The sequence below is a fragment of the Oncorhynchus gorbuscha genome, linkage group LG19 (genome assembly GCF_021184085.1).
Source record: "Oncorhynchus gorbuscha isolate QuinsamMale2020 ecotype Even-year linkage group LG19, OgorEven_v1.0, whole genome shotgun sequence".
Taxonomy (NCBI): Eukaryota; Metazoa; Chordata; class Actinopteri; order Salmoniformes; family Salmonidae; genus Oncorhynchus; species Oncorhynchus gorbuscha.
Window position 1 is genome coordinate 4,129,069 of NC_060191.1, and position 26,258 is coordinate 4,155,326.

Below are 26,258 nucleotides of genomic sequence, written 5' to 3' on the forward strand. Positions count from 1 at the left end.
ATTACTTGTGTTTTGGCAATGGACAAATACCACAGGCGCCGCCGGTAAGACCTACATCAGCCTTAAGATGGTTTGTTTTGGTTATTGTTTGTTGTTGTAGTAGAACACTCTTGGAAAAAAGGGTTCCAAAAGGGTTCTTCAGCTGTCCCCTTTTTGGATTCAGGTAAAACCCATTTTGGTTCCAGATAGAACCCCTTTGGGTTCCTCTGTGGAACCAAAAAGTGTTATTCAAAGGGTTCTCCTATGGGGACAGCCGAAGAACCCTTTTGGGTTCTAGATAATACCTTTTTTTCTTAGAGTGTAGCGGTGGGGTTAGTGGTGGTGGTGGTGGAGGTGGAGGTCGTGGTGCCGGTGGAGGTTGTAGAAACTTGTAGCAGTCGTAATAACAGTAGAATAGTGGCAGTAGAATCAGTAGTTGAACAAGTTGAACAAGGAACAGTATAGTGGTAGTTGAGATATACTGTACATAGTAGTTCAGATATACTGTATACAGCAGTTCAAATATACTGTATATAGTAGTTCAGATATACTGTATATAGCATATATATTTTTACAGAGATATCATTTCACTTTTCAATGACACCTGTTCATATTGAAAATGTCACTTGCTGACAATATGTTGAATACTTTGGTGAATGTAGTAATACTGAATATAATTGTTGATAACTGCTGTAATGTGTTGTTGTGAGAATGACAATGAAGAAACGTGATTTTATTTCCCCTCTTTCAGTGACGTACTGGACGTACACGGGTAAGAACATCTCTCTCAATAACCAAAAGGCCTTCAACTTGATTTCTAACTATGTTATTATAACTCATAAAGTAAGTGTACATCACAGTAGGAATATTATCCCTGCCACTAAACACTACACAAATACCACAGTATACTCTCTGTCTGTCTGTCATTTATACATCAGCTCACCTACTGTACGTTCTCTCTCTCTCTCTCTCTCTCTCTCTCTCTCTCTCTCTCTCTCTCTCTCTCTCTCTCTCTCTCTCTCTCTCTCTCTCTCTCTCTCTCTCTCTCTCTCTCTCTCTGCATGGGAGAAACAGAAGCGATGAGTGGGGGATGGAGAGAGGGAGGGAAATGGGGGTGCAGAAGAGGGAAAGAGAGCTAGAGAGGGGGAGGAAAATGAGAGAAGTGGCAGGTGCACGAGGAGGATGAAGAGTTTGAAAGACGTGTTTCAGCAGCATTGTTACGCCACACAATAACCCTGTGTGTTAATTGTACTGTCCAGGCTGAGGCATACTGCCTGCCTATCATGTGGACAATGACTCTGTAGACCTGAAGGGCCCTTAGTGAATGCATACAGAGTGGTAGTGTGTACACGAAGTTCACACAGAGCTTTTCCATTCACATAAAGTACAGAAGTGTACAGTATGTCCTCAAACCAGAGCCTGTGTCCAGGGCTAGATGGCATCACCACATGGTGATGTTTTTCTCTGTGTTCTATAGGACGCAATATACTGTTCAAGTAAATGGTGATGTGGGAGTTGTGTTGTATTGGTGTGTGTGAGGTGATCTGTGGCATTCTGTGGCTGGCTCGCTCACAGGAACTGTGGCTCTTTGTATGGTATTTTGTGTGACTGTGTGTGTGTGTGTGTGGCATTGTTCCCATCCACATTGGGGACAGTGGCAGCGCTATGAGAGGTAGAGCAGGTCAGAATGACGGAATATTCTGTCCGTTGTAACCATGGGGACCTCCATGACAACCAACTGTGGAGCTGCAGGACAAGTTTTTCTCCTTTTTTGGGGGCGGTGGGCAAGGAGGGGGATAGAGGACGGCTTAGAGGTACAGGCCGGGGGAGGGGAGAGTGTGTGTGTATGTGTATGTGTATGTGTGCGTGTGCATGTATGTGTATGTGTGCGTGTGCGTGTGCGCGTATGTGTGTGTGTGTGTGTGTGTGTGTGTGTGTGTGTGTGTGTGTGTGTGTGTGTGTGTGTGTGTGTGTGTGTGTGTGTGTGTGTGTGTGTGTGTGTGTGTGTGTGTGTGTGTGTGTGTGTGTGTGTGTGTGTGTGTGTGTAAGCCCAGCTAGCACATTTGGTTCCTTGGAAGTTGTGGGAACGTATGTTTTTGGTTTGACATTGGTTATGAGAACGATGTGAAGTTCCTTAAATGCGCTGAGAACGAACCAAAGCTAAGCAACTATCCTGCACCATTCCCAGAAAGTTGTGGGTAGATTGTACGCAAAATAACCATAAGACAACCACGCTCTCACCAAGCTCTAACAAAAATATGGTTTACAAAACTTTTTTTGTGGTAGCTGGGGAGATAGTGATGGTGTAAAAAGTCTCTCTCTAATCCCCCTTGGAAAGCAAAATCCCCCTGAGCCCACTGCAGATAAACACTAGGGTGGAGTGGAGAGACAGAGTGTGTGTGTAAGTATAGAACTAATGTAGAAAGGATCCCCTCACATTGATTAACAGTAGCATGGAGAGTACAGCACTGACCTCTGTAGCAGGCTAGTGCACCCTGAGGGTTGGGGAGAAGACCTCACATTGATTAACAGTAGCATGGAAAGTAGAGCACTGACCTCTGTAGCAGGCCAGAGCACCCTGAGGGTTGGGGAGGAGACCTCACATTGATTAACAGTAGCATGGAGAGTAGAGCACTGACCTCTGTAGCAGGCTAGAGCACCCTGAGGGTTGGGGAGGAGACCTCACATTGATTAACAGTAGCATGGAGAGTAGAGCACTGACCTCTGTAGCAGGCTAGAGCACCCTGAGGGTTGGGGAGGAGACCTCACATTGATTAACAGTAGCATGGAGAGTAGAGCACTGACCTCTGTAGCAGGCTAGAGCACCCTGAGGGTTGGGGAGGAGACCTCACATTGATTAACAGTAGCATGGAGAGTAGAGCACTGACCTCTGTAGCAGGCTAGAGCACCCTGAGGGTTCGAGAGGAGACCTCACATTGATTAACAGTAGCATGGAGAGTAGAGCACTGACCTCTGTAGCAGGCTAGAGCACCCTGAGGGTTGGAGAGGAGACCTCACATTGATTAATAGTAGCATGGAGAGTAGAGCACTGACCTCTGTAGCAGGCTAGAGCACCCTGAGGGTTGGGGAGAAGACCTCACATTGATTAACAGTAGCATGGAGAGTAGAGCACTGACCTCTGTAGCAGGCTAGAGCACCTTGAGGGTTGGGGAGGAGACCTCACATTGATTAACAGTAGCATGGAGAGTAGAGCACTGACCTCTGTAGCAGGCTAGAGCACCTTGAGGGTTGGGGAGGAGACCTCACATTGATTAACAGTAGCATGGAGAGTAGAGCACTGACCTCTGTAGCAGGCTAGAGCACCCTGTGGGTTCGAGAGGAGACCTCACATTGATTAACAGTAGCATGGAGAGTAGAGCACTGACCTCTGTAGCAGGCTAGAGCACCCTGAGGGTTGGAGAGGAGACCTCACATTGATTAACAGTAGCATGGAGAGTAGAGCTCTGACCTCTGTAGCAGGCTAGAGCACCCTGAGGGTAGGGGAGGAGACCTCACATTGAGATCTGAATGAACCCTCTGTGTATTCGGTATTATTAACTGTTATAATTGTGCTGGTTTGAGTCTAAGTTGTGCTCGTGCCCCTGTCCTTTACTACCATCACCCCTCCCCTCTGTTCTGACTACTCTCACATTCAAAATCTTCCTCTTGCTTGTCACTCTCTTTTTCAGATGTTCCATTCTCTACATGTCCTTTTATTATTCCACCTTTCCGACCCATTCTCCTGTTTTCCCTCAGTCTCTCTCGTCTGAATCCCCTCTACCCCTGTCTCTCTCTTTCTCTCTGTGCACCCATCAGTCTCCCTCTCTCTGCTCCATTTTCTCTCTCCCCTCCAATTAGTAATGAGGAAGGATGTGTGTGTGTGTGTGTGTGTGTGTGTGTGTGTGTGTGTGTGTGTGTGTGTGTGTGTGTGTGTGTGTGTGTGTGTGTGTGTGTGTGTGTGTGTGTGTGTGTGTGTGTGTGTGTGTGTGCGCGCGCACCACTGTGAATATAATACACCACCTCATCATGCACGCATGACTGACCACTGACTTTACACTCTGGTATACACACACACCCTCTCTCTCTCTCACACACACACACACACACACACACACACACACACACACACACACACACACACACACACACACACACACACACACACACACACACACACACACACACACACACACACACACACCAGCCTGAATTCTAAAATTCTGATACATACAGATGTAGGATCTTAATTTGACCAATATTGATGTAGCATAGTAATCCTGCAGCAACACGATTTGAACTTTCAGTCCATAATATTGCTTGACCGGTGTTTAGGCTAGTAGCTGGACAAAAGTATGTTACAGTACATGAAAGTGCAATGCTGCCTTCAGAAAGTATTCATACCTCTTGAAATATTCCACATGTTGTTGTGTTACAGCCTGAATTCAAAAAGGATGAAATATATTTTTTTCCCACCCATCTAAACATAATAATACCCCATAATGACAAAGTGAAAACATGTTTTAAGAAATTGTTGCAAATTTATTGAAAATGAAATACAGAAATATCTCATTTATATAAGTATTGAGTCAATACTTTGTAGAAGCACCTTTGGCAGCGATTACAGCTTTGAGTCTTTCTGGGTAAGTCTCTAAGAGCTTTCCACACCTGAATTGTGCAACATTTGCCCATTATTCTTTTCAAATTCTTAAAGCTCTGTCAAATTGTTTGTTGATCATTGCTTGACAACCATTTTCAAGTAGATTTAAGTCAAAACGGTATCTAGGCCACTCAGGAACATTTACTGTCTTCTTGGTAAACAACTCTAAGATTCTGTAGATTTAAAAAAAAAATTTTTTAACCTTTATTTAACCAGGCAAGTCAGTTAAGAACATATTCTTATTTTCAATGACGGCCTGGGAACAGTGGGTTAACTGCCTGTTCAGGGGCAGAACGACAGATTTGTACCTTGTCAGCTCGGGGGTTTGAACTCACAACCTTCCGGTTACTAGTCCAACGCTCTAACCACTAGGCTACGCTGCCGCCCTTGTGTTTTAGGTTATTTAGGTTATTGTCTCCCAGTGTCTGGTGGAAAGCAGACTAAAATACATTTCCCTTTAGGATTTTGCCTGTGCTTAGCTCCATTCCGTTTATATTTTATCCTGAAAATGCATCGCTAATAACATAGTAGCAGCAGCGTGGGGGGAGGGGGGGTCCAATTAGCCTGGGTAGCCATTTGATTAGCTGTTCAGGAGTCTTATGGCTTGGTGGTAGAAGCTGTTTAGAAGCCTCTTGGACCTAGACTTGGCACTCCGGCACCACCTGCCGTGTGGTAGCAGAGAGGACAGTCTATGACTGGGGTGGATGGAGTCTTTGACAATGTTTAGGGCCTTCCTCTGACACCGCCTGGTATAGAGGTCCAGTGATGTACTGGACCGTACACACTACCCTCTGTAGTGCCTCGCGGTCGGAAGCCGAAGCAGTTGCCATAACAGGCAGTGATGTACTGGACCGTACACACTACCCTCTGTAGTGCCTCGCGGTCAGAAGCCGAAGCAGTTGCCATAACAGGCAGTGATGTACTGGACCGTACACACTACCCTCTGTAGTGCCTCGCGGTCAGAAGCCGAAGCAGTTGCCATAACAGGCAGTGATGTACTGGACCGTACACACTACCCTCTGTAGTGCCTTGCGGTCGGAAGCCGAGCAGTTGCCATAACAGGCAGTGATGCAACCCATCAGGATGCTCTCGATGGCACAGCTGTAGAACCTTTTGAGGATCTGAGGACCCATGTCAAATCTTTTCAGTCTCCTGAGGGGAAATAGATTTTGTCGTGCCCACTTCACGACTTGCTTGATGTGCTTGGACCATGTTAGTTTGTTGGTGATGTGGACACCAAGGAACTTGAAGCTCTCAACCTGCTCCACTACAGCCCCGTCGATGAGAATGAGGACCTGCTCGGTCCTCTTTTTCCTGTAGTCCACAATCATCTCCTTTGTCTTGATCACTTTGAAGGAGGGGTTGTTGTCCTGGCACCACAATGCCAGGTCTGTGACCTTCTCCCTATAGGCTGTCTCATCGTTGTCGGTGATCAGGCCTACCACTGTTGTGTCATCAGCAAACTGAATGATGGTGTTGGAGTTGTGCCTGGCCGTGCATTCATGAGTGAACAGGGAATACAGGAGGGGACTGAGCACGCACCCCTGAGGGTCCCCTGTGTTTAGGATCAGCGTGGCGGATGTGTTGTTACCTACCCTTACCAACTGGGGGCGGCCTGTCAGTAAGTCTAGGATCCAGTTGCAGAGTGAGGTGTTTAGTCCCAGGGTCGTTAGCTTAGTGATGAGCTTTGAGGGCACTGTGGTGTTGAACGCTGAGCTATAGTCAATGAACAGTATTCTCACATAGGTGTTCCTTTTGTCCAGTTGGGAAAGGGCAGTGTGGAGTGCAATAGAGATTGCATCTTCTGTGGATCTGTTGGTGCGGTATGCAAATTGGAGTGGGTCTAGGGTTTCTTGGATAATGATGTGAGTCTGTGCGTGTGTGTGTATGTGTGTGTGTGTAAGTGTGTTTGTGTATGTAACGTATACAGTGGGGCAAAAACGTATTTAGTCAGCCACCAATTGTGCAAGTTCTCCCACTTAAAAAGATGAGAGAGGTCTGTAATTTTCATCATAGGTACACTTCAACTATGACAGACAAAATGAGAAAAAAATCCAGAAAATCACATTGTAGGATTTTTAATGAATTTATTTGCAAATTATGGTGGAAAATAAGTATTTGGTCACCTACAAACAAGCAAGATTTCTGGCTCTCACAGACCTGTAACTTCTTCTTTAAGAGGCTCCTCTGTCCTCCACTCGTTACCTGTATTAATGGCACCTGTTTGAACTTGTTATCAGTATAAAAGACACCCGTCAACAACCTCAAACAGTCACACTCCAAACTCCACTATGGCCAAGACCAAAGAGCTGTCAAAGGACACCAGAAACAAAATTGTAGACATGCACCAGGCTGGGAATACTGAATCTGAAATAGGTAAGCAGCTGGGTTTGAAGAAATCAACTGTGGGAGCAATTATTAGGAAATGGAAGACATACAAGAACACTGATAATCTCCCTCGATCTTGGGCTCCATGCAAGATCTCACCCCGTGGGGTCAAAATGATCACAAGAACAGTGGCCAAAAATCCCAGAACCACACGGGGGGACCTAGTGAATGACCTGCAGAGAGCTGGAACCAAAGTAACAAAGCCTACCATCAGTAACACACTACGCCGCCAGGGACTCAAATCCTGCAGTGCCAGACGTGTCCCCCTGCTTAAGCCAGTACATGTCCAGGCCCGTCTGAAGTTTGCTAGAGAGCATTTGGATGATCCAGAAGAAGATTGGGAGAATGTCATATGGTCAGATGAAACCAAAATACAACGTTTTGGTAAAAACTCAACTCGTCGTGTTTGGAGGACAAAGAATGCTGAGTTGTATCCAAAGAACACCATACCTACTGTGAAGCATGGGGGTGGAAACATCATGCTTTGGGGCTGTTTTTCTGCAAAGGGACCAGGACGACTGATCCGTGTAAAGGAAAGAATGAATGGGGCCATGTATCGTGAGATTTTGAGTGAAAACCTCCTTCCATCAGCAAGGGCATTGAAGATGAAACGTGGCTGGGTCTTTCAGCATGACAATGATCCCAAACACACCGCCCGGGTAACGAAGGAGTGGCTTCGTAAGAAGCATTTCAAGGTCCTGGATTGGCCTAGCCAGTCTCCAGATCTCAACCCCATAGAAAATCTTTGGAGGGAGTTGAAAGTCCGTGTTGCCCAGCAACAGCCCCAAAACATCACTGCTCTAGAGGAGATCTGCATGGAGGAATGGGCCAAAATACCAGCAACAGTGTGTGAAAACCTTGTGAAGACTTACAGAAAACGTTTGATCTCTGTCATTGCCAACAAAGGGTATATAACAAAGTATTGAGATAAACTTTTGTTATTGACCAAATACTTATCTTCCACCATAATTTGCAAATAAATTCATTGAAAATCCTACAGTGTGATTTTCTGGATTTTTTTCCCTCATTTTGTCTGTCATAGTTGAATTATACCTATGATGAAAATTACAGGTCTCTCTCGTCTTTTTAAGTGGGAGACCTTGCACAATTGGTGGCTGACTAAATACTTTTTTGCCCCACTGTATTTGTGTGTGTTGTGTGTCTGGGTGTGTGTTCGTAAGGGTGATGATGCTCATTAGTCATTAGTCAGAGAAGGTCAGGTGGGTCGGCAGGGTAGCCTAGATGTTAGAGCGCTGGACTAATAACCAAAAGGTTGCAAGTTCGAATCCCCGAGCTGACAAGGTACAAATCTGTCGTTCTGCCCCTGAACAGGCAGTTAACCCACCGTTCCTAGGCCGTCATTGAAAATAAGAATTTGTTCTTAACTGACATGCCTAGTAAAAAAAAAAAAGTATGGCAGGGGAGTGTGAAAGAGAGGTTGATCCCCAACTTATCTTTTGTTTTCCACAGAAAATGGTCAAGAGGTCAATATGAAATGTTACAAAAGAAAAGGCCTGCTGACTGACTGGCCATGCTTAATGTGTGTCACTGACAGAGAGTCACAAGATGTGTCATGTTTTGGTCACTCTCTTCCCTTCTCCTCCCCCTCAGGTTCAGTAGGCCAATCCAAGTGGGCGGATTACTTCCCAGACTGTGGTGGTAAGGCCCAGTCTCCGGTTGACGTGGCAACGGTCCAGACCCAGTATGACCCCAGCCTGGGCCCTCTTACCCCCCTCGGTTATAGCCAGCACGGCAACAAACCCTTCAGCCTCTACAACAACGGACATACAGGTAACTACAGCAACCATGCTGACTCCATCACTAACAACAGATAGGTAACTACAGCAACCATGCTGACTCCATCACTAACAACAGAAAGGTAACTACAGCAACCATGCTGACTCCATCACTAACAACAGATAGGTAACTACAGCAACCATGCTGACTCCATCAATAACAACAGAAAGGTAAGTACATCAACCATTCTGACTCCATCACTAACAACATACAGGTAACTACAGCAATCATGCTGACTCCATCACTAACAACATACATACAGGTAACTACAGCAACCATGCTGACTCCATCACTAACAACATACAGGTAACTACAGCAACCATTCTGACTCCATCACTAACAACATACAGGTAACTACAGCAACCATGCTGACTCCATCACTAACAATATACATACAGGTAACTACAGCAACCATGCAGACTCCATCACTAACAACATACATACAGGTAACTACAGCAACCATTCTGACTCCATCACTAACAACATACATGCAGGTAACTACAGCAACCATTCTGACTCCATCACTAACAACATACAGGTAACTACAGCAACCATGCTGACTCCATCACTAACAACATACATACAGGTAACTACAGCAACCATTCTGACTCCATCACTAACAACATACATACAGGTAACTACAGCAACCATTCTGACTCCATCACTAACAACATACAGGTAACTACAGCAACCATGCTGACTCCATCACTTACAACAGAAAGGTAAGTACAGCAACCATGCTGACTCCATCACTAACAACAGATAGGTAACTACAGCAACCATGCTGACTCCATCACTAACAACAGATAGGTAACTACAGCAAACATGCTGACTCCATCACTTACAACAGAACGGTAAGTACAGCAACCATGCTGACTCCATCACTAACAACAGATAGGTAACTACAGCAACCATGCTGACTCCATCACTAACAACAGATAGGTAACTACAGCAACCATGCTGACTCCATCACTTACAACAGAAAGGTAAGTACAGCAACCATGCTACTCCATCACTAACAACAGATAGGTAACTACAGCAACCATGCTGACTCCATCACTAACAACAGATAGGTAACTACAGCAACCATGCTGACTCCATCACTTACAACAGAAAGGTAAGTACAGCAACCATGCTGACTCCATCACTAACAACAGATAGGTAACTACAGCAACCATGCTGACTCCATCACTAACAACAGATAGGTAACTACAGCAACCATGCTGACTCCATCACTAACAACAGATAGGTAACTACAGCAACCATGCTGACTCCATCACTAACAACAGATAGGTAACTACAGCAACCATGCTGACTCCATCAATAACAACAGAAAGGTAAGTACAGCAACCATGCTGACTCCATCACTAACAACATACATACAGGTAACTACAGCAACCATGCTGATTCCATTACTAACAACATACAGGTAACTACAGCAACCATGCTGACTCCATTACTAACAACATACATACAGGTAACTACAGCAACCATTCTGACTCCATCACTAACAACATACAGGTAACTACAGCAACCATGCTGACTCCATCACGAACAATATACATACAGGTATCTACAGCAACCATGCTGACTCCATCACTAACAACATACAGGTAACTACAGCAACCATGCTGACTCCATCACTAACAACATACATACAGGTAACTACAGCAACCATTCTGACTCCATCACTAACAACATACATGCAGGTAACTACAGCAACCATTCTGACTCCATCACTAACAACATACAGGTAACTACAGCAACCATGCTGACTCCACACTAACAACATACATACAGGTAACTACAGCAACCATGCTGACTCCATCACTAACAACATACATACAGGTAACTACAACAACCATGCTGACTCCATCACTAACAACATACATACAGGTAACTACAGCAACCATGCTGACTCCATCACTAACAACATACAGGTAACTACAGCAACCATGCTGACTCCATCACTAACAACATACATACAGGTAACTACAGCAACCATTCTGACTCCATCACTAACAACAGATAGGTAACTACAGCAACCATGCTGACTCCATCACTAACAACAGATAGGTAACTACAGCAACCATGCTGACTCCATCACTTACAACAGAAAGGTAACTACAGCAACCATGCTGACTCCATCACTAACAACAGATAGGTAACTACAGCAACCATGCTGACTCCATCAATAACAACAGATAGGTAACTACAGCAACCATGCTGACTCCATCACTAACAACAGATAGGTAACTACAGCAACCATGCTGACTCCATCACTAACAACAGATAGGTAACTACAGCAACCATGCTGACTCCATCACTAACAACATACATACAGGTAACTACAGCAACCATGCTGACTCCATCACTAACAACAGATAGGTAACTACAGCAACCATGCTGACTCCATCACTAACAACAGATAGGTAACTACAGCAACCATGCTGACTCCATCAATAACAACAGAAAGTTAAGTACATCAACCATTCTGACTCCATCACTAACAACATACAGGTAACTACAGCAATCATGCTGACTCCATCACTAACAACATACATACAGGTAACTACAGCAACCATGCTGACTCCATCACTAACAACATACAGGTAAGTACATCAACCATTCTGACTCCATCACTAACAACATACAGGTAACTACAGCAATCATGCTGACTCCATCACTAACAACATACATACAGGTAACTACAGCAACCATGCTGACTCCATCACTAACAACATACAGGTAACTACAGCAACCATTCTGACTCCATCACTAACAACATACAGGTAACTACAGCAACCATGCTGACTCCATCACTAACAATATACATACAGGTAACTACAGCAACCATGCAGACTCCATCACTAACAACATACATACAGGTAACTACAGCAACCATTCTGACTCCATCACTAACAACATACATGCAGGTAACTACAGCAACCATTCTGACTCCATCACTAACAACATACAGGTAACTACAGCAACCATGCTGACTCCATCACTAACAACATACATACAGGTAACTACATCAACCATTCTGACTCCATCACTAACAACATACATACAGGTAACTACAGCAACCATTCTGACTCCATCACTAACAACATACAGGTAACTACAGCAACCATGCTGACTCCATCACTTACAACAGAAAGGTAAGTACAGCAACCATGCTGACTCCATCACTAACAACAGATAGGTAACTACAGCAACCATGCTGACTCCATCAATAACAACAGAAAGGTATCTACAGCAACCATTCTGACTCCATCACTAACAACATACAGGTAACTACAGCAACCATGCTGACTCCATCACTAACAACATACATACAGGTAACTACAGCAACCATGCTGATTCCATTACTAACAACATACAGGTAACTACAGCAACCATGCTGACTCCATTACTAACAACATACATACAGGTAACTACAGCAACCATTCTGACTCCATCACTAACAACATACAGGTAACTACAGCAACCATGCTGACTCCATCACGAACAATATACATACAGGTATCTACAGCAACCATGCTGACTCCATCACTAACAACATACAGGTAACTACAGCAACCATGCTGACTCCATCACTAACAACATACATACAGGTAACTACAGCAACCATTCTGACTCCATCACTAACAACATACATGCAGGTAACTACAGCAACCATTCTGACTCCATCACTAACAACATACAGGTAACTACAGCAACCATGCTGACTCCACACTAACAACATACATACAGGTAACTACAGCAACCATGCTGACTCCATCACTAACAACATACATACAGGTAACTACAACAACCATGCTGACTCCATCACTAACAACATACATACAGGTAACTACAGCAACCATGCTGACTCCATCACTAACAACATACAGGTAACTACAGCAACCATGCTGACTCCATCACTAACAACATACATACAGGTAACTACAGCAACCATTCTGACTCCATCACTAACAACAGATAGGTAACTACAGCAACCATGCTGACTCCATCACTAACAACAGATAGGTAACTACAGCAACCATGCTGACTCCATCACTTACAACAGAAAGGTAACTACAGCAACCATGCTGACTCCATCACTAACAACAGATAGGTAACTACAGCAACCATGCTGACTCCATCAATAACAACAGATAGGTAACTACAGCAACCATGCTGACTCCATCACTAACAACAGATAGGTAACTACAGCAACCATGCTGACTCCATCACTAACAACAGATAGGTAACTACAGCAACCATGCTGACTCCATCACTAACAACATACATACAGGTAACTACAGCAACCATGCTGACTCCATCACTAACAACAGATAGGTAACTACAGCAACCATGCTGACTCCATCACTAACAACAGATAGGTAACTACAGCAAACATGCTGACTCCATCACTTACAACAGAACGGTAAGTACAGCAACCATGCTGACTCCATCACTAACAACAGATAGGTAACTACAGCAACCATGCTGACTCCATCACTAACAACAGATAGGTAACTACAGCAACCATGCTGACTCCATCACTTACAACAGAAAGGTAAGTACAGCAACCATGCTACTCCATCACTAACAACAGATAGGTAACTACAGCAACCATGCTGACTCCATCACTAACAACAGATAGGTAACTACAGCAACCATGCTGACTCCATCACTAACAACAGATAGGTTACTACAGCAACCATGCTGACTCCATCACTTACAACAGAAAGGTAAGTACAGCAACCATGCTGACTCCATCACTAACAACAGATAGGTAACTACAGCAACCATGCTGACTCCATCACTAACAACAGATAGGTAACTACAGCAACCATGCTGACTCCATCACTAACAACAGATAGGTAACTACAGCAACCATGCTGACTCCATCACTAACAACAGATAGGTAACTACAGCAACCATGCTGACTCCATCAATAACAACAGAAAGGTAAGTACAGCAACCATGCTGACTCCATCACTAACAACATACATACAGGTAACTACAGCAACCATGCTGATTCCATTACTAACAACATACAGGTAACTACAGCAACCATGCTGACTCCATTACTAACAACATACATACAGGTAACTACAGCAACCATTCTGACTCCATCACTAACAACATACAGGTAACTACAGCAACCATGCTGACTCCATCACGAACAATATACATACAGGTATCTACAGCAACCATGCTGACTCCATCACTAACAACATACAGGTAACTACAGCAACCATGCTGACTCCATCACTAACAACATACATACAGGTAACTACAGCAACCATTCTGACTCCATCACTAACAACATACATGCAGGTAACTACAGCAACCATTCTGACTCCATCACTAACAACATACAGGTAACTACAGCAACCATGCTGACTCCACACTAACAACATACATACAGGTAACTACAGCAACCATGCTGACTCCATCACTAACAACATACATACAGGTAACTACAACAACCATGCTGACTCCATCACTAACAACATACATACAGGTAACTACAGCAACCATGCTGACTCCATCACTAACAACATACAGGTAACTACAGCAACCATGCTGACTCCATCACTAACAACATACATACAGGTAACTACAGCAACCATTCTGACTCCATCACTAACAACAGATAGGTAACTACAGCAACCATGCTGACTCCATCACTAACAACAGATAGGTAACTACAGCAACCATGCTGACTCCATCACTTACAACAGAAAGGTAACTACAGCAACCATGCTGACTCCATCACTAACAACAGATAGGTAACTACAGCAACCATGCTGACTCCATCAATAACAACAGATAGGTAACTACAGCAACCATGCTGACTCCATCACTAACAACAGATAGGTAACTACAGCAACCATGCTGACTCCATCACTAACAACAGATAGGTAACTACAGCAACCATGCTGACTCCATCACTAACAACATACATACAGGTAACTACAGCAACCATGCTGACTCCATCACTAACAACAGATAGGTAACTACAGCAACCATGCTGACTCCATCACTAACAACAGATAGGTAACTACAGCAACCATGCTGACTCCATCAATAACAACAGAAAGTTAAGTACATCAACCATTCTGACTCCATCACTAACAACATACAGGTAACTACAGCAATCATGCTGACTCCATCACTAACAACATACATACAGGTAACTACAGCAACCATGCTGACTCCATCACTAACAACATACAGGTAAGTACATCAACCATTCTGACTCCATCACTAACAACATACAGGTAACTACAGCAATCATGCTGACTCCATCACTAACAACATACATACAGGTAACTACAGCAACCATGCTGACTCCATCACTAACAACATACAGGTAACTACAGCAACCATTCTGACTCCATCACTAACAACATACAGGTAACTACAGCAACCATGCTGACTCCATCACTAACAATATACATACAGGTAACTACAGCAACCATGCAGACTCCATCACTAACAACATACATACAGGTAACTACAGCAACCATTCTGACTCCATCACTAACAACATACATGCAGGTAACTACAGCAACCATTCTGACTCCATCACTAACAACATACAGGTAACTACAGCAACCATGCTGACTCCATCACTAACAACATACATACAGGTAACTACATCAACCATTCTGACTCCATCACTAACAACATACATACAGGTAACTACAGCAACCATTCTGACTCCATCACTAACAACATACAGGTAACTACAGCAACCATGCTGACTCCATCACTTACAACAGAAAGGTAAGTACAGCAACCATGCTGACTCCATCACTAACAACAGATAGGTAACTACAGCAACCATGCTGACTCCATCAATAACAACAGAAAGGTATCTACAGCAACCATTCTGACTCCATCACTAACAACATACAGGTAACTACAGCAACCATGCTGACTCCATCACTAACAACATACATACAGGTAACTACAGCAACCATGCTGATTCCATTACTAACAACATACAGGTAACTACAGCAACCATGCTGACTCCATTACTAACAACATACATACAGGTAACTACAGCAACCATTCTGACTCCATCACTAACAACATACAGGTAACTACAGCAACCATGCTGACTCCATCACGAACAATATACATACAGGTATCTACAGCAACCATGCTGACTCCATCACTAACAACATACAGGTAACTACAGCAACCATGCTGACTCCATCACTAACAACATACATACAGGTAACTACAGCAACCATTCTGACTCCATCACTAACAACATACATGCAGGTAACTACAGCAACCATTCTGACTCCATCACTAACAACATACAGGTAACTACAGCAACCATGCTGACTCCACACTAACAACATACATACAGGTAACTACAGCAACCATGCTGACTCCATCACTAACAACATACATACAGGTAACTACAACAACCATGCTGACTCCATCACTAACAACATACATACAGGTAACTACAGCAACCATGCTGACTCCATCACTAACAACATACAGGTAACTACAGCAACCATGCTGACTCCATCACTAACAACATACATACAGGTAACTACAGCAACCATTCTGACTCCATCACTAACAACAGATAGGTAACTACAGCAACCATGCTGACTCCATCACTAACAACAGATAGGTAACTACAGCAACCATGCTGACTCCATCACTTACAACAGAAAGGTAACTACAGCAACCATGCTGACTCCATCACTAACAACAGATAGGTAACTACAGCAACCATGCTGACTCCATCAATAACAACAGATAGGTAACTACAGCAACCATGCTGACTCCATCACTAACAACAGATAGGTAACTACAGCAACCATGCTGACTCCATCACTAACAACAGATAGGTAACTACAGCAACCATGCTGACTCCATCACTAACAACATACATACAGGTAACTACAGCAACCATGCTGACTCCATCACTAACAACAGATAGGTAACTACAGCAACCATGCTGACTCCATCACTAACAACAGATAGGTAACTACAGCAAACATGCTGACTCCATCACTACAACAGAACGGTAAGTACAGCAACCATGCTGACTCCATCACTAACAACAGATAGGTAACTACAGCAACCATGCTGACTCCATCACTAACAACAGATAGGTAACTACAGCAACCATGCTGACTCCATCACTTACAACAGAAAGGTAAGTACAGCAACCATGCTACTCCATCACTAACAACAGATAGGTAACTACAGCAACCATGCTGACTCCATCACTAACAACAGATAGGTAACTACAGCAACCATGCTGACTCCATCACTAACAACAGATAGGTTACTACAGCAACCATGCTGACTCCATCACTACAACAGAAAGGTAAGTACAGCAACCATGCTGACTCCATCACTAACAACAGATAGGTAACTACAGCAACCATGCTGACTCCATCACTAACAACAGATAGGTAACTACAGCAACCATGCTGACTCCATCACTAACAACAGATAGGTAACTACAGCAACCATGCTGACTCCATCACTAACAACAGATAGGTAACTACAGCAACCATGCTGACTCCATCAATAACAACAGAAAGGTAAGTACAGCAACCATGCTGACTCCATCACTAACAACATACATACAGGTAACTACAGCAACCATGCTGATTCCATCACTAACAACATACAGGTAACTACAGCAACCATGCTGACTCCATTACTAACAACATACATACAGGTAACTACAGCAACCATTCTGACTCCATCACTAAACAACATACAGGTAACTACAGCAACCATGCTGACTCCATCACTAACAATATACATACAGGTATCTACAGCAACCATGCTGACTCCATCACTAACAACATACAGGTAACTACAGCAACCATGCTGACTCCATCACTAACAACATACATACAGGTAACTACAGCAACCATTCTGACTCCATCACTAACAACATACATGCAGGTAACTACAGCAACCATTCTGACTCCATCACTAACAACATACAGGTAACTACAGCAACCATGCTGACTCCATCACTAACAACATACATACAGGTAACTACAGCAACCATGCTGACTCCATCACTAACAACATACATACAGGTAACTACAACAACCATGCTGACTCCATCACTAACAACATACATACAGGTAACTACAGCAACCATGCTGACTCCATCACTAACAACATACAGGTAACTACAGCAACCATGCTGACTCCATCACTAACAACATACATACAGGTAACTACAGCAACCATTCTGACTCCATCACTAACAACAGATAGGTAACTACAGCAACCATGCTGACTCCATCACTAACAACAGATAGGTAACTACAGCAACCATGCTGACTCCATCACTTACAACAGAAAGGTAACTACAGCAACCATGCTGACTCCATCACTAACAACAGATAGGTAACTACAGCAACCATGCTGACTCCATCAATAACAACAGATAGGTAACTACAGCAACCATGCTGACTCCATCACTAACAACAGATAGGTAACTACAGCAACCATGCTGACTCCATCACTAACAACAGATAGGTAACTACAGCAACCATGCTGACTCCATCACTAACAACATACATACAGGTAACTACAGCAACCATGCTGACTCCATCACTAACAACAGATAGGTAACTACAGCAACCATGCTGACTCCATCACTAACAACAGATAGGTAACTACAGCAACCATGCTGACTCCATCAATAACAACAGAAAGTTAAGTACATCAACCATTCTGACTCCATCACTAACAACATACAGGTAACTACAGCAATCATGCTGACTCCATCACTAACAACATACATACAGGTAACTACAGCAACCATGCTGACTCCATCACTAACAACATACAGGTAAGTACATCAACCATTCTGACTCCATCACTAACAACATACAGGTAACTACAGCAATCATGCTGACTCCATCACTAACAACATACATACAGGTAACTACAGCAACCATGCTGACTCCATCACTAACAACATACAGGTAACTACAGCAACCATTCTGACTCCATCACTAACAACATACAGGTAACTACAGCAACCATGCTGACTCCATCACTAACAATATACATACAGGTAACTACAGCAACCATGCAGACTCCATCACTAACAACATACATACAGGTAACTACAGCAACCATTCTGACTCCATCACTAACAACATACATGCAGGTAACTACAGCAACCATTCTGACTCCATCACTAACAACATACAGGTAACTACAGCAACCATGCTGACTCCATCACTAACAACATACATACAGGTAACTACATCAACCATTCTGACTCCATCACTAACAACATACATACAGGTAACTACAGCAACCATTCTGACTCCATCACTAACAACATACAGGTAACTACAGCAACCATGCTGACTCCATCACTTACAACAGAAAGGTAAGTACAGCAACCATGCTGACTCCATCACTAACAACAGATAGGTAACTACAGCAACCATGCTGACTCCATCAATAACAACAGAAAGGTATCTACAGCAACCATTCTGACTCCATCACTAACAACATACAGGTAACTACAGCAACCATGCTGACTCCATCACTAACAACATACATACAGGTAACTACAGCAACCATGCTGATTCCATTACTAACAACATACAGGTAACTACAGCAACCATGCTGACTCCATTACTAACAACATACATACAGGTAACTACAGCAACCATTCTGACTCCATCACTAACAACATACAGGTAACTACAGCAACCATGCTGACTCCATCACTAACAATATACATACAGGTATCTACAGCAACCATGCTGACTCCATCACTAACAACATACAGGTAACTACAGCAACCATGCTGACTCCATCACTAACAACATACATACAGGTAACTACAGCAACCATTCTGACTCCATCACTAACAACATACATGCAGGTAACTACAGCAACCATTCTGACTCCATCACTAACAACATACAGGTAACTACAGCAACCATGCTGACTCCACACTAACAACATACATACAGGTAACTACAGCAACCATGCTGACTCCATCACTAACAACATACATACAGGTAACTACAACAACCATGCTGACTCCATCACTAACAACATACATACAGGTAACTACAGCAACCATGCTGACTCCATCACTAACAACATACAGGTAACTACAGCAACCATGCTGACTCCATCACTAACAACATACATACAGGTAACTACAGCAACCATTCTGACTCCATCACTAACAACAGATAGGTAACTACAGCAACCATGCTGACTCCATCACTAACAACAGATAGGTAACTACAGCAACCATGCTGACTCCATCACTTACAACAGAAAGGTAACTACAGCAACCATGCTGACTCCATCACTAACAACAGATAGGTAACTACAGCAACCATGCTGACTCCATCAATAACAACAGATAGGTAACTACAGCAACCATGCTGACTCCATCACTAACAACAGATAGGTAACTACAGCAACCATGCTGACTCCATCACTAACAACAGATAGGTAACTACAGCAACCATGCTGACTCCATCACTAACAACATACATACAGGTAACTACAGCAACCATGCTGACTCCATCACTAACAACAGATAGGTAACTACAGCAACCATGCTGACTCCATCACTAACAACAGATAGGTAACTACAGCAAACATGCTGACTCCATCACTACAACAGAACGGTAAGTACAGCAACCATGCTGACTCCATCACTAACAACAGATAGGTAACTACAGCAACCATGCTGACTCCATCACTAACAACAGATAGGTAACTAAGCAACCATGCTGACTCCATCACTTACAACAGAAAGGTAAGTACAGCAACCATGCTACTCCATCACTAACAACAGATAGGTAACTACAGCAACCATGCTGACTCCATCACTAACAACAGATAGGTAACTACAGCAACCATGCTGACTCCATCACTAACAACAGATAGGTAACTACAGCAACCATGCTGACTCCATCACTAACAACAGAAAGGTAACTACAGCAACCATGCTGACTCCATCACTAACAACAGATAGGTAACTACAGCAACCATGCTGACTCCATCACTAACAACAGATAGGTAACTACAGCAACCATGCTGACTCCATCACTAACAACAGATAGGTAACTACAGCAACCATGCTGACTCCATCACTAACAACAGATAGGTAACTACAGCAACCATGCTGACTCCATCAATAACAACAGAAAGGTAACTACAGCAACCATGCTGACTCCATCACTAACAACATACATACAGGTAACTACAGCAACCATGCTGATTCCATTACTAACAACATACAGGTAACTACAGCAACCATGCTGACTCCATTACTAACAACATACATACAGGTAACTACAGCAACCATTCTGACTCCATCACTAACAACATACAGGTAACTACAGCAACCATGCTGACTCCATCACGAACAATATACATACAGGTATCTACAGCAACCATGCTGACTCCATCACTAACAACATACAGGTAACTACAGCAACCATGCTGACTCCATCACTAACAACATACATACAGGTAACTACAGCAACCATTCTGACTCCATCACTAACAACATACATGCAGGTAACTACAGCAACCATTCTGACTCCATCACTAACAACATACAGGTAACTACAGCAACCATGCTGACTCCACACTAACAACATACATACAGGTAACTACAGCAACCATGCTGACTCCATCACTAACAACATACATACAGGTAACTACAACAACCATGCTGACTCCATCACTAACAACATACATACAGGTAACTACAGCAACCATGCTGACTCCATCACTAACAACATACAGGTAACTACAGCAACCATGCTGACTCCATCACTAACAACATACTACAGCAACCATTCTGACTCCATCACTAACAACAGATAGGTAACTACAGCAACCATGCTGACTCCATCACTAACAACAGATAGGTAACTACAGCAACCATGCTGACTCCATCACTCAACAGAAAGGTAACTACAGCAACCATGCTGACTCCATCACTAACAACAGATAGTAACTACAGCAACCATGCTGACTCCATCAATAACAACAGATAGGTAACTACAGCAACCATGCTGACTCCATCACTAACAACAGATAGGTAACTACAGCAACCATGCTGACTCCATCACTAACAACAGATAGGTAACTACAGCAACCATGCTGACTCCATCACTAACAACATACATACAGGTAACTACAGCAACCATGCTGACTCCATCACTAACAACAGATAGGTAACTACAGCAACCATGCTGACTCCATCACTAACAACAGATAGGTAACTACAGCAACCATGCTGACTCCATCACTAACAACAGAAAGGTAAGTACAGCAACCATTCTGACTCCATCACTAACAACATACAGGTAACTACAGCAACCATGCTGACTCCATCACTAACAACATACATACAGGTAACTACAGCAACCATGCTGACTCCATCACTAACAACATACAGGTAAGTACATCAACCATTCTGACTCCATCACTAACAACATACAGGTAACTACAGCAATCATGCTGACTCCATCACTAACAACATACATACAGGTAACTACAGCAACCATGCTGACTCCATCACTAACAACATACAGGTAACTACAGCAACCATTCTGACTCCATCACTAACAACATACAGGTAACTACAGCAACCATGCTGACTCCATCACTAACAATATACATACAGGTAACTACAGCAACCATGCAGACTCCATCACTAACAACATACATACAGGTAACTACAGCAACCATTCTGACTCCATCACTAACAACATACATGCAGGTAACTACAGCAACCATTCTGACTCCATCACTAACAACATACAGGTAACTACAGCAACCATGCTGACTCCATCACTAACAACATACATACAGGTAACTACATCAACCATTCTGACTCCATCACTAACAACATACATACAGGTAACTACAGCAACCATTCTGACTCCATCACTAACAACATACAGGTAACTACAGCAACCATGCTGACTCCATCACTTACAACAGAAAGGTAAGTACAGCAACCATGCTGACTCCATCACTAACAACAGATAGGTAACTACAGCAACCATGCTGACTCCATCAATAACAACAGAAAGGTATCTACAGCAACCATTCTGACTCCATCACTAACAACATACAGGTAACTACAGCAACCATGCTGACTCCATCACTAACAACATACATACAGGTAACTACAGCAACCATGCTGATTCCATTACTAACAACATACAGGTAACTACAGCAACCATGCTGACTCCATTACTAACAACATACATACAGGTAACTACAGCAACCATTCTGACTCCATCACTAACAACATACAGGTAACTACAGCAACCATGCTGACTCCATCACTAACAATATACATACAGGTATCTACAGCAACCATGCTGACTCCATCACTAACAACATACAGGTAACTACAGCAACCATGCTGACTCCATCACTAACAACATACATACAGGTAACTACAGCAACCATTCTGACTCCATCACTAACAACATACATGCAGGTAACTACAGCAACCATTCTGACTCCATCACTAACAACATACAGGTAACTACAGCAACCATGCTGACTCCACACTAACAACATACATACAGGTAACTACAGCAACCATGCTGACTCCATCACTAACAACATACATACAGGTAACTACAGCAACCATGCTGACTCCATCACTAACAACATACATACAGGTAACTACAGCAACCATGCTGACTCCATCACTAACAACATACAGGTAACTACAGCAACCATGCTGACTCCATCACTAACAACATACATACAGGTAACTACAGCAACCATTCTGACTCCATCACTAACAACAGATAGGTAACTACAGCAACCATGCTGACTCCATCACTAACAACAGATAGGTAACTACAGCAACCATGCTGACTCCATCACTTACAACAGAAAGGTAACTACAGCAACCATGCTGACTCCATCACTAACAACAGATAGGTAACTACAGCAACCATGCTGACTCCATCAATAACAACAGATAGGTAACTACAGCAACCATGCTGACTCCATCACTAACAACAGATAGGTAACTACAGCAACCATGCTGACTCCATCACTAACAACAGATAGGTAACTACAGCAACCATGCTGACTCCATCACTAACAACATACATACAGGTAACTACAGCAACCATGCTGACTCCATCACTAACAACAGATAGGTAACTACAGCAACCATGCTGACTCCATCACTAACAACAGATAGGTAACTACAGCAACCATGCTGACTCCATCACAACAACAGAAAGGTAACTACAGCAACCATGCAGACTCCATCACTAACAACAGATAGGTAACTACAGCAACCATGCTGACTCCATCAATAACAACAGAAAGGTAAGTACATCAACCATTCTGACTCCATCACTAACAACATACAGGTAACTACAGCAATCATGCTGACTCCATCACTAACAACATACATACAGGTAACTACAGCAACCATGCTGACTCCATCACTAACAACATACAGGTAACTACAGCAACCATTCTGACTCCATCACTAACAACATACAGGTAACTACAGCAACCATGCTGACTCCATCACTAACAATATACATACAGGTAACTACAGCAACCATGCAGACTCCATCACTAACAACATACATACAGGTAACTACAGCAACCATTCTGACTCCATCACTAACAACATACATGCAGGTAACTACAGCAACCATTCTGACTCCATCACTAACAACATACAGGTAACTACAGCAACCATGCTGACTCCATCACTAACAACATACATACAGGTAACTACATCAACCATTCTGACTCCATCACTAACAACATACATACAGGTAACTACAGCAACCATTCTGACTCCATCACTAACAACATACAGGTAACTACAGCAACCATGCTGACTCCATCACTTACAACAGAAAGGTAAGTACAGCAACCATGCTGACTCCATCACTAACAACAGATAGGTAACTACAGCAACCATGCTGACTCCATCAATAACAACAGAAAGGTATCTACAGCAACCATTCTGACTCCATCACTAACAACATACAGGTAACTACAGCAACCATGCTGACTCCATCACTAACAACATACATACAGGTAACTACAGCAACCATGCTGACTCCATCACTAACAACAGATAGGTAACTACAGCAACCATGCTGACTCCATCACTAACAACATACATACAGGTAACTACAGCAACCATGCTGACTCCATTACTAACAACATACAGGTAACTACAGCAACCATGCTGACTCCATCACGAACAACAGATAGGTAACTACAGCAACCATGCTGACTCCATCACTAACAACAGAAAGGTAAGTACAGCAACCATGCTGACTCCATCACTAACAACAGATAGGTAACTACAGAAACCATGATGACTCCATCACTAACAACAGATAGGTAACTACAGCAACCATGCTGACTCTATCACTAACAACAGATAGGTAACTACAGCAACCATGCTGACTCCATCACTAACAACAGATAGGTAACTACAGCAACCATGCTGACTCCATCAATAACAACAGAAAGGTAAGTACAGCAACCATGCTGACTCCATCACTAACAACATACAGGTAACTACAGCAACCATGCTGACTCCATCACTAACAACATACATACAGGTAACTACAGCAACCATGCTGACTCCATTACTAACAACATACGGGTAACTACAGCAACCATGCTGACTCCATTACTAACAACATACATACAGGTAACTACAGCAACCATTCTGACTCCATCACTAACAACAGATAGGTAAGTACAGCAACCATGCTGACTCCATCACTAACAACATACATACAGGTATCTACAGTAACATGCTGACTCCATCACTAACAACATACAGGTAACTACAGCAATCACTGACTCCATCACTAACAAAATACAGGTAACTACAGCAACCATGCTGACTCCATCACTAACAACATACATACAGGTAACTACAGCAACCATGCTGACTCCATCACTAACAACATACAGGTAACTACAGCAACCATGCTGACTCCATCACTAACAACAGATAGGTAACTACAGCAACCATGCTGACTCCATCACTAACAACATACAGGTAACTACAGCAACCATGCTGACTCCATCACTAACAACATACATACAGGTAACTACAGCAACCATTCTGACTCCATCACTAACAACAAATAGGTAACTACAGCAACCATGCTGACTCCATCACTAACAACAGATAGGTAACTACAGCAACCATGCTGACTCCATCACTTACAACAGAAAGGTAACTACAGCAACCATGCTGACTCCATCACTAACAACAGATAGGTAACTACAGCAACCATGCTGACTCCATCAATAACAACAGATAGGTAACTACAGCAACCATGCTGACTCCATCACTAACAACAGATAGGTAACTACAGCAACCATGCTGACTCCA

General features: G+C 43.1%; 1 protein-coding gene across 1 annotated transcript in view; it reads left to right on the forward strand.

The window, feature by feature from the left end:
• Positions 1-26,258, forward strand: part of LOC124005931 (carbonic anhydrase 14-like) — a 39,765-nt gene that overhangs the window by 219 nt on the left and 13,288 nt on the right. Inside the window, exons 1-3 of the mRNA XM_046315575.1 lie at positions 1-44; positions 731-751; positions 8,636-8,815. The exon at positions 1-44 is cut by the window's left edge and continues 219 nt beyond it. Coding sequence (XP_046171531.1) covers positions 1-44; positions 731-751; positions 8,636-8,815 — 245 coding nt within the window. The remainder of the gene's footprint in view (positions 45-730; positions 752-8,635; positions 8,816-26,258) is intronic.